The sequence below is a fragment of the Oratosquilla oratoria genome, chromosome 11, assembly GCF_046742065.1.
Source record: "Oratosquilla oratoria isolate Oo_2021 chromosome 11, ASM4674206v1, whole genome shotgun sequence".
NCBI classification, from domain to species: domain Eukaryota; kingdom Metazoa; phylum Arthropoda; class Malacostraca; order Stomatopoda; family Squillidae; genus Oratosquilla; species Oratosquilla oratoria.
Genome location: NC_134787.1, coordinates 7,057,312 through 7,071,184, shown reverse-complemented (window position 1 = coordinate 7,071,184; position 13,873 = coordinate 7,057,312). Strand labels below are relative to the sequence as shown.

Genomic DNA, 13,873 nt, shown 5'->3' with positions numbered 1-13,873 from the left:
CACAACCCAATATTTCTTGTGCACCAATGAATGATGATATTTTTTACATATTTCATTAAATATCTATTTACAGATCAAGAATAAAATAATTTTAGTGGTATATATGAAGACTTTACCTACAATAGATAATTAAAAGTTATTGCTAAAGCAGAAAACATCAATTCTATTTTTTGGTGGAAATGGAATGTCCGTGAAATCTAATTACACACTGTAAGGGTTAACCCATACAGTGTCAGCCGAAGGTATAGCTCATGCACATGCTGGCATTGGCCTATCTTCACTTTTTCATTTTCTGCATAATTTGTCTTAAGATAACATAAAATGAAGGTATATACATATACCAAAGGCTTTTTCCCCCTTTCAAGGGAGGTACCCAAAAAACAAAGGGATAAAATTCACTCCCACCCATTCCATCCCCACATACTCCACTCTCCTCCAACCCCCACTCTCTTCCTCACCTCATTTCTCACTTTATCCAACCTTGTAATCCCCTAACATACTTCTCAAACATTTCATCTCAAACACATTTAAACCTTCTCTCTCTACATCTTTTAAATTCCAACTCTTTGGCCTATACAGTGCCGTGTCTTGCTGAATTGCTTCTGACCCAGGGCAGGGGTCAGGGATAACCTGTCATCAATGAGAAGCTAAGATTAGAGAGAGGAAAGGGTGGTGGATAGGAGTGGAATGGGTGGGAGTGGGTATATGCCTTTTGACTTTGGTTACCTCCCTGGTAAGGGAGGAAAAGCCCTTGGTATAGATAGATAGAATTCAACTTCTTTTCAATATCTGCTGTATATAATTTTACATATACCAAAAAGCTTGTTCCCGTTTATAAAGTGATGGAACTTTTCTCTTGATCTATAATTGAAAACCACATGATACTAATGCCTCTGTATTTACCTTATTGTATGCAACTACCTGTAATATACAGGGTAGAAGCTATAATGAAGATGTCCTTATAAATTTTGCCTTAAATTAATCTATGTTAATGGTCTGGATTATTTCTTTTATATCTATAGTAATGCATTAAACTGATAATTAACAAAGAAACATTTTATTCTAAATTAACAGCAGATTAAAAACAACCCAAAACTACAAGACATAAATATACATTCACTAACCTTTTTATGATCAACACCTAATTTCTGGACTGCACGTGCTACTCTGGGTCGTGGGAAACCCATCTCTGCCACACTCTGAACTAAGACTTGAGCCTCATGGTTTAATTCAATAAAAGGATCTGGTAGACGAGTTTTCTGTGATAATGATGGGGGCTCAACATTTTCTGAGGGCTTATTCACTGTTCTACCTGGGCTTCCAGGTAAAACTGGGAGAGGTTTCCAATTCTATGAAAAAAAATATATAAAAATTAGTTCTGGTCAAACAAAATATTGAGAAATCTCAAAAATTGTAACAGATTTTGGAGCATGTTCTTACCTCTAACCCATTGGGCCCTGTACTGGAAGGTCTAGGAGGTGGTGTGTGTGAGATAATACGACCTAATGTAGGAGATTGATTTCCACTTAACTGACTCACTTCAATGTCATCAGTAGCAGTCAAGTCTGGAACACTTCTTGAGCTCCGCAACATTCCTTGCTGTGAATGTGAGGTAGAGTTCTGACTTGGGGTTACTTCACCTGACCTCTGACCTGACTGTCCAGGAGAACCTAAAGTGTTACTATAAGGATAGTAGCGTGAATAGAATTCTTCAAGTTCTTGTTGTTTTTCTAGAGACGGACCACTCCTCACCAAGTTCTGCTGAGGCACGGATCCTCTGGCCTGAGCCTGGGGTGAGTCAGGGGCACAAGGGTTAGATGAGATATCTGAGGCTTGTGATTTTGTCATGGAAGGTGTAGTGACACTGTGAATATTACTAGATGAGTTAAGACCAGGATAACGGTAAGGATATTGATTGTACTGTGTTGTGGACCTATTTGGACTATTTTGATATCCACCATTCCAATTTTGACTGTAATAAACACCTCTGTAATTATTAGCACCTCCACTTCTATAATGAACTCCTGAATAAGCTGAAACTGCTGAAGATGATGTCTGGCTTGGGCAACAGGTTATAACAGATGTGTTTCCATATTGCCCAAATGATGCACTTGTACCATGAGAAGCCATTGTTGACTGCGGAAGAGGCTGCTGTTGATGATAAAATTCTCTACTCCTATCCACATGATAAACACTTTGACCATTTGGGTATAAGTTTTGGGAAATGTCTTTGCTATCCTGATCTGTGGATTGTGATGACACATTTGAAGACTGGAGGACTTTGGCTAACTCTTCCATATCATTAATGGATTTCAGAGCTGCACTATCAAATGGGTCATTAGCTTCTCCTTCAAAATCAGCAAAATTGATTTGAGCAAATGAACCCATATTTGAGCCATCATCTGCTTTTCTGGATGGGAAAGGAGTTGGTTTAAGCATATCTATGTATGAATTAGTATTCTTATTAGCCTGACATTTACTATTGTTGTTGGATGATTTATTGCTGATCACAGATACTGACCCACCAAAGACACTATGGGTTTCTTTCTGAAGTTCAGCTGACTTCTCATTATTCTCATTCTTAAATCTATCCTCTATCACCTCACCTTCATCACTTTCACTATTATTATTAATGTTATTATTATTCATATTTGCTACTTCATTATCTTTTTCTTCGTCTTCAATTTCTCTTTTCTGTTCTTTTCTTTCCTCTTCAATCTTTTCTTTCTCATTCCGCTTCTCTTCCTCCTGCTTCTTCATTTCTTCTTCTATAACTTTCTTCTGCCTCTTCTCTTCTTCTTGAAGCATCTGCTGCCTTTTTTCTTCCCGCTCTATCTTTTCAGCTTTCTCTTTTTCATACTGTTCAATTCTTGCCTTCCTTTCGCTGGCTTCTTTTTCTTTATTCAGCCTTCTCTTCTCTATCCAATTCAATGTTTCTTTCTCAACAGCAAAATCATACTGGAAATATGATAGAAGAAAATTTTAAAAAGTAGTCTGGTGAAATCAGCACAAGCACATAATAAACTTGTCATTCATTCTTCAACAAGATCTATCAAACTTCTATTTTTCTAATATTACATACACCCCATACATATACATATACCAATGGATATTTCCCCCATACAAGGGAGGTAGCCCAAAAACAAAGGCATAAAATCCACTCCCACCAATTTCATCTCCACATACTCCACTCCCATTCACTCCCTCCCTCCCTCTTATCTTGGCTCCTCCTGGATGATGGGTCATCTCTGCATCTTGCCCACTGACCTGGGTCAGAAGCAGCGTAGCAAGACACAACATCCACAGCACAGTATGTACATAGGTACATCCCCATCTCGGGTATTGGCTGCATGTTATTGTGCAGTATAATTTGCACAGTAGCATGCACCCAATGCTTTTGGGACTATACGGGGCACCCCTGCTGACCAGAGTAACACATAATCTTGCTTAAGTTACAGAAAATCTCTACTCATGGAGAAATGATGTTACTATATTGTACTGCAACTGTCTCTCTATTATATCCTCCCACACCTCCTGTACCACTTTTTTGGGTACAACTTCCATTTTTGCCTCTGTCCCCTGTGGTGGGGGGAAGAAAGAATACTGCCACCAAGTCTTACTTTTTGGGTCATAAAGGCAGCTAAAACGGGAAGGAAAGGCAAGTCAAGTAGAGAAGAAAAGGTAAGAGGCACAAATGGGATATTAACAGAAGAGGAGGCAGTATGAGGAAGATGGGCAGAGTATTTTAGAAAGCAGTTGAATGCAGAGGAGGATAGGGAGGCATTGTTGCTAGCAGCAGGTGCTAAGAAAATGATGGTGATAGGAGAGCAAAACGAAAAAGGGAATAAGAAAAGATGAGGTACAAGTAGTTTTGAAAATGATGAGAGCAAGTAAGGCACCTGGATTACATGGGTGTCATGCAGAGTGTCTGAAGAAGTGAGGTACTGTAATAGTGGGCTGGCTAGTGAGGTTGTTTAATGTGTATCTATGGGAAGGTAGAGTACCAGACGACTGGAGGAGTGCCTGTATAGTTCTGCTTTACAAGGGAAAAGGGGACAAATGTAAGTGTAGTAGTTTGAGTGATCAGTTTGTTAAGTGTAATTGGAAAGGCATACCTATCTCTTCACTTACTAGCATAGCCACCTCTTCTCTCCCTTGTCCTCTCTTCATTCCTGAGAACCTCCCAACTACACTCCCAAACTTAAACTCGCCCCTCCCTCTCAACTTAGTTTCACTCAGTGCTAACACATCCATCTTTCTTCTTACATACTATCTCTTCCCTTTTACTCTCATCTGTACCACACCCATGCACATTGAAAGACCCAAACCTTAGGGTACTAGTTGGAAAACTCCTAGACCTTCTTCTGCCTTTACTTTTATTTAGGAATGTCCCCTCTTGGGGCTACAGGGAGAAGGATGCCTAGTCCTATCTCCATCCCATTTTTTGTCACCTCGTACAACTTAAGTAGGAAGACTTGGTGGCAGTATTCTTTTCCCCCACCATAGGGTTTACCATAAATACCAATGTATAATACACTACCATGTATAATACACACTACTTTTTCAGGCAAAGCCTCCCCCAAAAATATCCTACATCTGTGTATAATATGCAGGCACTTTTGACCAACAGCATAGACTAAACATAATGAATCACATGTAATGTCAGACTGAGTTGTAAATTATAATAGCCTGAACAATAAAACAAGCATAGTATAGAATCTATTTCTTTGTAGATTGACAGACTCATTCTTTATAATTGGACAAATGTAACCATATTTTTTCTAAGATTACATATATCATAAGTGGATAGTTTTAGATACTTGGGTGCAAATGTGGCAGGAAAAGGTGGAGTGAAGGTGGAGGTAGAATGTAGATTGAGAGAAGCAAGTAAATGCTAGGTGGATTAAAAAGTGTAATGAGGAATAGACATTTGGGAATGGATGCTAAGAGGAGACTATATGAAGGAGTGATTGTGCCAACAGCACTGTATGGGGCAGAAACATGGAACATAAGAGAGGAAGAGAGAAGGAGTTTGAATGTGTTTGAGATGAGGTGTCTGAGAAGTATGATGGGGGTTACTAGACTGGATAGAGTGAGGAATGAGGAGGTGAGGAGGAGAACAGGGGTGGAGAGGGAGTTGGGAGATAGGGTTGATGAAAGAGTATTAGGATGGTTTGGACACATGGAAAGAATGAGTGAAGAAAGACTAGTAAAAGAGGTATGGAAGGCAGATGTGGAGGGAGTGAACATGAAGGGACGTCCTAGGATGAGGTGGATGGATGGGGTGAAGGGGGCTTTGGGGAAGAGGACGGGAGAGGACAGAAGACAGGGGAGAATAGTTGTTTATGGATGATGTTGTGATGCATGAGGTGGAATGGGCAGGGGGATGGGGGGTGAGGTAGTATGTGTGAGCAAAATTGGACGCAGCACGAAGGGATTTCTCCCCGTCATTTTTTTTTATGCATGGGGGGACGGAGAGGGGGGGTCGCCAATTTAATGAAGCGGCCTTGCTGTGGATGTGCTGTGTCTTGCAACACTGCTTCTGATTCTGACCCAGGGCAGTGGACAAGGTGCAGGGATGACCCGTCATCCAGGAGGTGCTAAGATGAGAGGGAGGGTGGAGAGGTGTGGAGTGTATTCAGGGATGGAATGGGTGGGAGTGATTTTATGCCTTTTCCTTTTTGGATACCTCCCTTGTATGGGGGAAAAAGCCTTGGTATATGTATGTATGTATGTATGTATGTACATTTCATTTTTAGTACTGTGTTCTCTACACCTCTTTTGGGACCTATGACAGGTACCTGCAAGTGGTAGTGCTACAATATGGACATCAGAACGAATCATCTGGCATCAATCTTCAAAACCTCTTGGTTTCAAGACCAGTTCTAAAATCTTTCCCTTCCTCCACCTTTTCACATAAATAAAGCTGACAACCAACAACTGCTCCCATCTTCCTACTACAACCTGGTGATACAGAAATAGTTTTACACTAATGCAACAAGCATTCAATCCTCAGGACAGCCTGAGGATTGCTGTCAAATGTTATAGGGCCATGCATTTCCATTCAATAAAACTCAAGGCAACAATTATTAATGCACTTTTTCAATTACTCAACTGTTACCCAAAGTTTCACTACACGAAAAAAAACCAACCCAACATTGGCTGGCAATAGTCCTTGGAAGCTCCCACATATTTCTTTGTGAAGAAATTTTGAATTGTTGTCTGTGTGTGGATTTGTTTCCGTGTCACCAGCTGAAAGTTGTAAGGAGAGGAGAGTAGTCACCAGTTGTCAGCTGAAGTTGATAGAAAAAGATCTTGGGTCTGAAGACCGAATGTCAACCACTCAAGGCTGCATCTTCTGACAGACATGAGGGGGTTGATGGGTTTTGAAAATAGACAGCTTTGCTATCCATTTTGCAGAACCACCATTTGCAGGTACGAGTCATTGGTCTTGCAATTCTTCAATCTGAGGCCCACATGTACTTCATCATCCTAAATGCTTTTCAACAAAATGGAACTTATAAAATTATCTTACATACATACATATACCAAGGCTTTTTCCCCCTTACAAGGGAGGTAGCCAAAAAGGAAAAGGCATAAAATCATTTCCACCCATTCCATCCCTGAATACACTCCACACCCCTCCACCCTCCCTCTTATCTTAGCACCTCCTGGATGACGGGTCATCCCTGCACCTTGTCCACTGCCCTGGGTCAGAAGCAGTGTCGCAAGACACAGCACATCCACAGCAAGGCCGCTTCATTAAATCGATGACCCCCCCCCCTCTCCGTCCCCCCATTGCATAAAAGGAGAGGACGGGGAGAAATCCCTTCGGGCTGCATCAAATTTTGCTCACACATACTACCTCACCCCCCATCCCCCTGCCCATTACACCTCATGCAATCACAACATCATCCATATACAACCATTTTCCATTCACCCGTCTTCTGTCCTCTCCCGTCCTTCCTCAACAGACATTCCTCTCTTCCCCAAAACCCCCTTCACCCCATCCATCCACCTCATCCTAGGACGTCCCCTCACGTTCACTCCCTCCACATCTGCTTTCCATACCTCTTTTACTAGTCTTTCTTCACTCATTCTTTCCATGTGTCCAAAACATCCTAATATTCTTTCATCAACCCTATCTCCCAGCTCCCTTTCCACCCCTGTTCTCCTCCTCACCTCTCACTCTATCTAGCCTAGTAACCCCCATCATACTTCTCAGACACCTCATCTCAAACACATTCAAACTCCTTCTCTCTTCCTCTCTTATGTTCCATGTTTCTGCCCCATACAGTGCTGTTGGCACAATCACTCCTTCATACAGTCTCCTCTTAGCATCCATTCCCAAATGTCTATTCCTCATTACACTCTTTAATCCACCAAGGCATTTACTCGCTTCTCTCAATCTACATTCTACCTCCACCTTCACTCCACCTTTTCCTGCCACATTTGCACCCAAGTATCTGAAACTATCCACTTCCTCCAGTTGCTCTCCCTTTATGCTCACTTCCAGTCTACTGCTACTTTCACCACTTGTACATCTCATCACCTTACTTTTACCCAAATTTATCTTTAGCTTTCTTCTATCACATACTCTCCCAAACTCTGCCACCAACTTCCTCAATCCCTCCTTCGATCCTGCCACAAGCGCAGTGTCATCCGCAAACAACAGCTGTCTCACCTCCCACTTTTCTCCATTTTCATTGACCATCTCCAATCCCTGACCCACTACCCTTGCATTTACCTCTCACACCACCCCACTTAAAATAATATTCTATCTATATCTATATGCCAAGGGCTTTTTCCCCCTTATACAGGAGGTAGTCAAGTCAAGAAAATAATTTTAATAACAAAATCACAAATTGGGGCAAATCTAAGATAACCTACTCAGTTGTGCCACCATATTTAAAGATTTTTTTTTTCTGGCTAATGTTTACCCAGCTAGTTGTACTACAGCTTACACCTAATAACTATTCATTTGGAAATCACTCCTTAATGAGTTAACATACAATTTCCATATAAACTTTAAAAATATCACCTCTTGGGTAAGCAGCTCTGGGTCAATCTGATGGTGGCAGGAGGCTGGAAGCGTGATACGTCTTGGAGGGCGATACCTTTCACTGATCTTGACAGGAACACCTGCTACGTACATTCCTGGGTCATTTGCCATACCTGTAATAAAGAAAAAATCTCTTATGTTTTTTTTTTCTAATCAGCTTACTTTGGGAATCAAATAAAGCATGAAGGAGTTCACCAAAATTCATCAGAGAATAAAAATTGAGATTAATTTTGTAGAGCATATAACACAACTCTTTTATCATCTTTGGGTGTTAAATTATATACACTATGTCTCAAAATGTTTATATTGTCTTCTGGTGTTAAATTACATAAGTTTTTGAATGTCATGGGTATAAATACAAGTGTTGCCGTGGCCACCAGGAGAAATGTTGGTTTGATTTTTGACGGCTTACAACATTCTTTTTTGGTAGCGTGGTCATTCCTCAAGATGTAGAAGCCAAGTACAATGGTTGAGAAAAAGCGGCTTGCCTGCTCCTTTGCTTTATTGGTGATTTGTTCAGGCTGTGTCATGCTACAGGCCTAATGACTGGGTCTTATAAAGGGGAACTCGGATGAGTTGCCAACAAGGAAATACATACAATAATATAAATTACATGGAGCCAATTTGGCCTGACTAGATTTGACCTAAGGCTCGAATACTTGCTAGAGTACATACATTTAGTCCTAACATGAATATAATACAATTTATATCCAAGTGGACATATAAACATTAAAATGAATAATTATTACTACTACAATGTCTGGTATCATGTGTCGACTGTTGGAGTCGAAACAGCAGCGTGGCTGGCTGGTAATCCGGAGATAATTGCTCTTTGACCCTGCCTGACCTGAGTGATGAGGTCTTGAGCGGGGTTAGCACCACTAACTCTTCATCTGTGTGCATATGGATGCATTGGTGCTAGCTAGCATGCCTGCACATGCAACACAAGAATGGAATTTTAGCAGAGGTTAGTGTTACAAATCTACAGACATGTCAAGAATGGGTAGGGTGGGGCTAATATTATGGTGGATGGGATTGTGGTAAGGGTAGGCTTGTGGTTCAGGGTGGGATTGTGATGGAGACAGTTTTCTTGCACTATGAAGTACCTGGAAATCATCCATTTGTTAGTTGATCATAGGTTCATTTTCTTTTTTTTATGTAAAGTGTGGCATAGTGTACTGTAGCATGGTGTGCTGTACAGTAAGTCCTCGTTATATGTGCTCCTGAAACCTTACCGCAAATTGAAATTACCGTATACCGAACCCATTATAACATGTAATAATAGGATATGTGTTCCAGCATATTGAAAGTCACCCCTACAGACATGAAAATACATGAAAATAGTCACATAAGAAAATGTAAAGTACTGCACAAAAGAAATAAACAGAATTTTTTTTATTTACCTTTCACTCGCCACATATTCTATCAGATTTCTCTCCCGAGGCTAAGGGACAGTAGGGATCTCAGCCCTTACTCATCTTTTGCTCAGTGGGCAGACAAAGATGAGGGTGAGGCAGGAGGCTGAAAACCCTCAAACAATTCGTTGTCTGCACTGTCGGAAGCAGATGTGGAAGGGCCAGCTGTAGCAGGGTCGGCACATTTGACTGGTTTGAAGAAAGAAGATATGGAGGAAGGGCCAGCTAAGGAACCATTGGTAGCAGATGTGGAAGGGCCAGCTGTAGCAGGGTCAGCAGGTGTGACAGGGACGGCAGGTCTGACTAGCTTGAAGAACGAGAAGATGGAGGACTGTTTGGCATTTCTTCTTTTTTCATCATAGATTTCTTGAAAAATTTTGACACTTTTCTCTGTCATGAGCCACTTTTCTACACATGGTAGGTTTTGGGTCACATTCCTTCAGGGTTTCCAGGGCTTTTTCGATACTTCCGAGACATTCTCTAAGAGTTTTGATGTCCAGGCCACACACATGTTCTTCCTCATTGCCCTTTTTTCTGCCTCCTGTAATGCCTTGTCTAGCTCTATAAGTTCATCATTAGTGAAAGGTTTACCATGGTTTTCCAAAAGATCTTGAACATCATCATCATCAACTCCATCGAAGCCAACCTTATGGCACAGATTTACGATGTCATCTCTGATCGCACCGCTGTTGTCTTCAGTGAAGCCTGGGAAGTTATGCACACATTCTGGCCATACTTTTCTCCATGCCAAGTTCATGGTAGAGATCTTCACTTTGTCCCAAGATGACTTGATGTTGTCTAAGGCATGCTTAATGTTATGAGACTTCCACCATTCTCTGATAGTGGGCTTGCCAGGCCCATCTGTGCCCTTTATCAGTTGCTGCATGGTTCACTACTGGTAATAAGCTTTGAATGGCTTGACTGATCCATCGGTTGGATCAGAGCTGTGGTGTTTTGGGGGGAGGAACATCACCTCAGTATTATCCACCCAGTCTTCCATAGTCCTTAGGTGGCTGGAAGCATTGTCAACTATCAGTAAGAATCGGTTGGCAATGTTGTTAGATGATGCATACTCCTTAAGAGTTGGAGACAGATATGATGTAAAATAGTCCTGGTGAATTGAAGTGGTCAGCCGTGCCTTCGGATTTGATTTCCATACCACAGGTAAGTATTGCTTCAGTAACCTCTTGAGTGCTCTCGGATTTTCTGAGTGGTATATGAGGAGTGGATTTAGCTTCAAATCCCCTTCTGCACTGCCTCCAAGTAACAGGGTTAAGTGGTCCTTAGAGGCTTTAAACCCCTTCACACTTTTTCTTCCTTGTCAATATAGGTCTTACTGGTCATCCTCTTCCAGTAAAGTCCTGTTTCATCATAATTTAGAACTCATTTCTTGCTGTACCCTTTCTCTTCAATGCACTTTTCTAATTCTGGCTTGATTTTGTCTGCAGCCTCTTTGTCGGTACTAACAGCCTCACCTGTGACCTTGATATTATGGAGAGCTGAATGTCACCTGAATTTATCAAACCACCCTTTGTTTGCTTTAAATTCAAAGTCTTCCACTCCCATTTCTACCTTCAGTCTTTCAATAATGGACAATATTTTCTGACAGATTAAATTCAAAGACAGAGCCATATTTTGACAATTCTGGTCATCGATCCACATTTTGAGCAACCTTTCCATCTTATCCATTATTGGCTCACGGTGTTTTGTTAGCAATTTGCTCTGCAGATGTGTTGCATTCTCCCCAGCTTTTTTTATAGCCTCACGATTCTTCAACACCATCCAGACTGTCGACTGGGCTAGGCCCAAGTTTCAACTTATGGCAGACGTACCTTCTCCCTGCTCTTTCCTCTTCAAAATATCTAATTTTACCTCCAATGTCAGACTACTCCTCTTTCGCTTTGCCTTTTCAACTCCAGCAGTGTCTGCAGAACGTTTTGTGGCCATTATGGGTGCGTCACTGTGCGTCGTGATAATAATATCCACAAAAAACACACCGTAAGGATTTAACTTGTGTTCAAAGGGAAATGCAGGAAGAGACTGATTGTTGTGGTGGCCCCTCGGTGAGGTGGCACTACGGTACGGTGTAAACAAAACACGAACGGATACCGTATCTGTGAATTTACCAGATAAAGAATTACCATATAAGGAGGACTCACTGTATATGTGTATATATATATATATGTATATGTGTATATATATATATATATATATATATATATATATATATATATATATATATATATATATATATATATATATATATATATACATACATATACCAAGGCTTTTTCCCCCTTACAAGGGGGGTAGCCAAAAAGAAAAAGGCATAAAATCATTCCCACCCATTCCATCCCTGAATACACTCCACACCCCTCCACCCTCCCTCTTATCTTAGCACTTCCTGAATGACGGGTCATCCCTGCACCTTGTCCACTGCCCTGGGTCAGAAGCAGTGTCGCAAGACACAGCACATCCACAGCAAGGCCGCTTCATTAAATTGGCGACCCCCCTCTCCGTCCCCCCATTGCATAAAAGGAGAGGACGGGGAGAAATCCCTTCGGGCTGCGTCAAATTTTGCTCACACATACTACCTCACCCCCCATCCACCCGCCCATTCCACCTCATGCTATCACAACATCATCCATATACAACCATTTTCCATTCACCCCTGTCTTCTGTCCTCTCCCGTCCTTCCTCAACAGACATTCCCCTCTTCCCCAAAGCCCCCTTCACCCCATCCATCCACCTCATCCTAGGATGCCCCCTCATGTTCACTCCCTCCACATCTGCCTTCCACACCTCTTTTACTAGTCTTTCTTCACTCATTCTTTCCATGTGTCCAAAACATCCTAATATTCTTTCATCAACCCTATCTCCCAGCTCCCTTTCCACCCCTGTTCTCCTCCTCACCTCCTCATTTCTCACTCTATCTAGCCTAGTAACCCCCATCATACTTCTCAGACACCTCATCTCAAACTCCTTCTCTCTTCTTCTCTTATGTTCCATGTTTCTGCCCCATACAGTGCTGTTGGCACAATCACTCCTTCATACAGTCTCCTCTTAGCATCCATTCCCAGATTCCTATTCCTCATTACACTCTTTAATCCACCAAGGCATTTACTCGCTTCTCTCAATCTACATTCTACCTCCACTTTCACTCCACCTTTCCCTGCCACATTTGCACCCAAGTATCTAAAACTATCCACTTCCTCCAGTCGCTCTCCCTTAATGCTCACTTCCAGTCTACTGCTACTTTCACCCCTTGTACATCTCATCACCTTACTTTTACCCACATTTATCTTTAGCTTTCTTCTATCACATACTCTCCCAAACTCTGCCACCAACTTCCTCAATCCCTCCTCCGATCCTGCCACAAGCGCAGTGTCGTCCGCAAACAAAAACTGGCTCACCTCCCATTTTTCTCCATTTTCTTTAACCATCTCCAATCCCTTGCCCACTACCCTTGCATTTACCTCTCGCACCACTCCATCCATGTATAAGTTGAACAGCCAGGGTGACATAACGCATCCTTGACGAAGTCCCACCTTTACCTCGAACCACTCACTCTCTCCATTTCCAATCCTGACACAAGCTCTACTATTCTCATAAAAACTCTTGACAGCTCCCAGAAGCTTTCCTCCTATCCCGTATATCTTCATAACCTCCCACAGTGCCTTTCTGTCTACCCTATCATAACCCTTTTCCAGATCCATAAAAGCCCAAAAAACATCCTTCCCCTTTCCTATAGCTTTCTCACATATCTGTCTTACTACAAAGATCTGATCTACACAACCTCTACCTGTCCTAAATCCACACTGTTCCTCACCAATTACTCCTTCTGTTCCTCTCCTAATCCTCTCAACCAAGATCCTCCCATAAGCCTTCCCAACTACACTCAACAAGCTAATCCCTCTGAAACTACTACATTCACACTTGTCCCCTTTTCCCTTGTAAAGAGGAACTATACAGGCACTCCTCCAGTCCTCCGGCACTCTACCCTCTCTCCAACAAACATTAAATAACCTCACCAACCAGTCCACCATCACTGTACCTCCCTTTTTCAGACATTCTGCATGGCATCCATCCAGACCAAGTGCCTTACCTGCTTTCATCATCTTAACAACTGCCTTCACCTCATCCTTCCTTATTTCTCCTCCATTCTCCTCATTCATCACTCTCATTTTCTTCGCACTTCCCACTGCAGCAATCTTTCCTTCCCTATCCTCCTTCACATTAAGCAACTCCCTAAAATATTCTGCCCATCTTCCCCTTACTGCCTTCTCTTCCATTATCATCTCTCCATCTGCACCTTTTACCTTTTCTTCTCTACTCGATTCGCCTCCTCTTCCTCTCTTAATTTCTTTCCAAAACATCTTTTTATTACTTTCAAAAA

The 13,873-nt window shown here is 41.8% G+C and overlaps 1 protein-coding gene across 1 annotated transcript in view; it reads right to left on the bottom strand.

The window, feature by feature from the left end:
• The window catches only part of LOC143029589 (uncharacterized), a 40,134-nt gene that overhangs the window by 15,168 nt on the left and 11,093 nt on the right, over positions 1-13,873 (bottom strand). Inside the window, exons 3-5 of the mRNA XM_076192286.1 lie at positions 8,042-8,175; positions 1,441-2,958; positions 1,125-1,349 (exon numbers count right to left, since the gene is read on the bottom strand). Coding sequence (XP_076048401.1) covers positions 1,125-1,349; positions 1,441-2,958; positions 8,042-8,173 — 1,875 coding nt within the window. The 5' untranslated portion in view covers positions 8,174-8,175. The remainder of the gene's footprint in view (positions 1-1,124; positions 1,350-1,440; positions 2,959-8,041; positions 8,176-13,873) is intronic.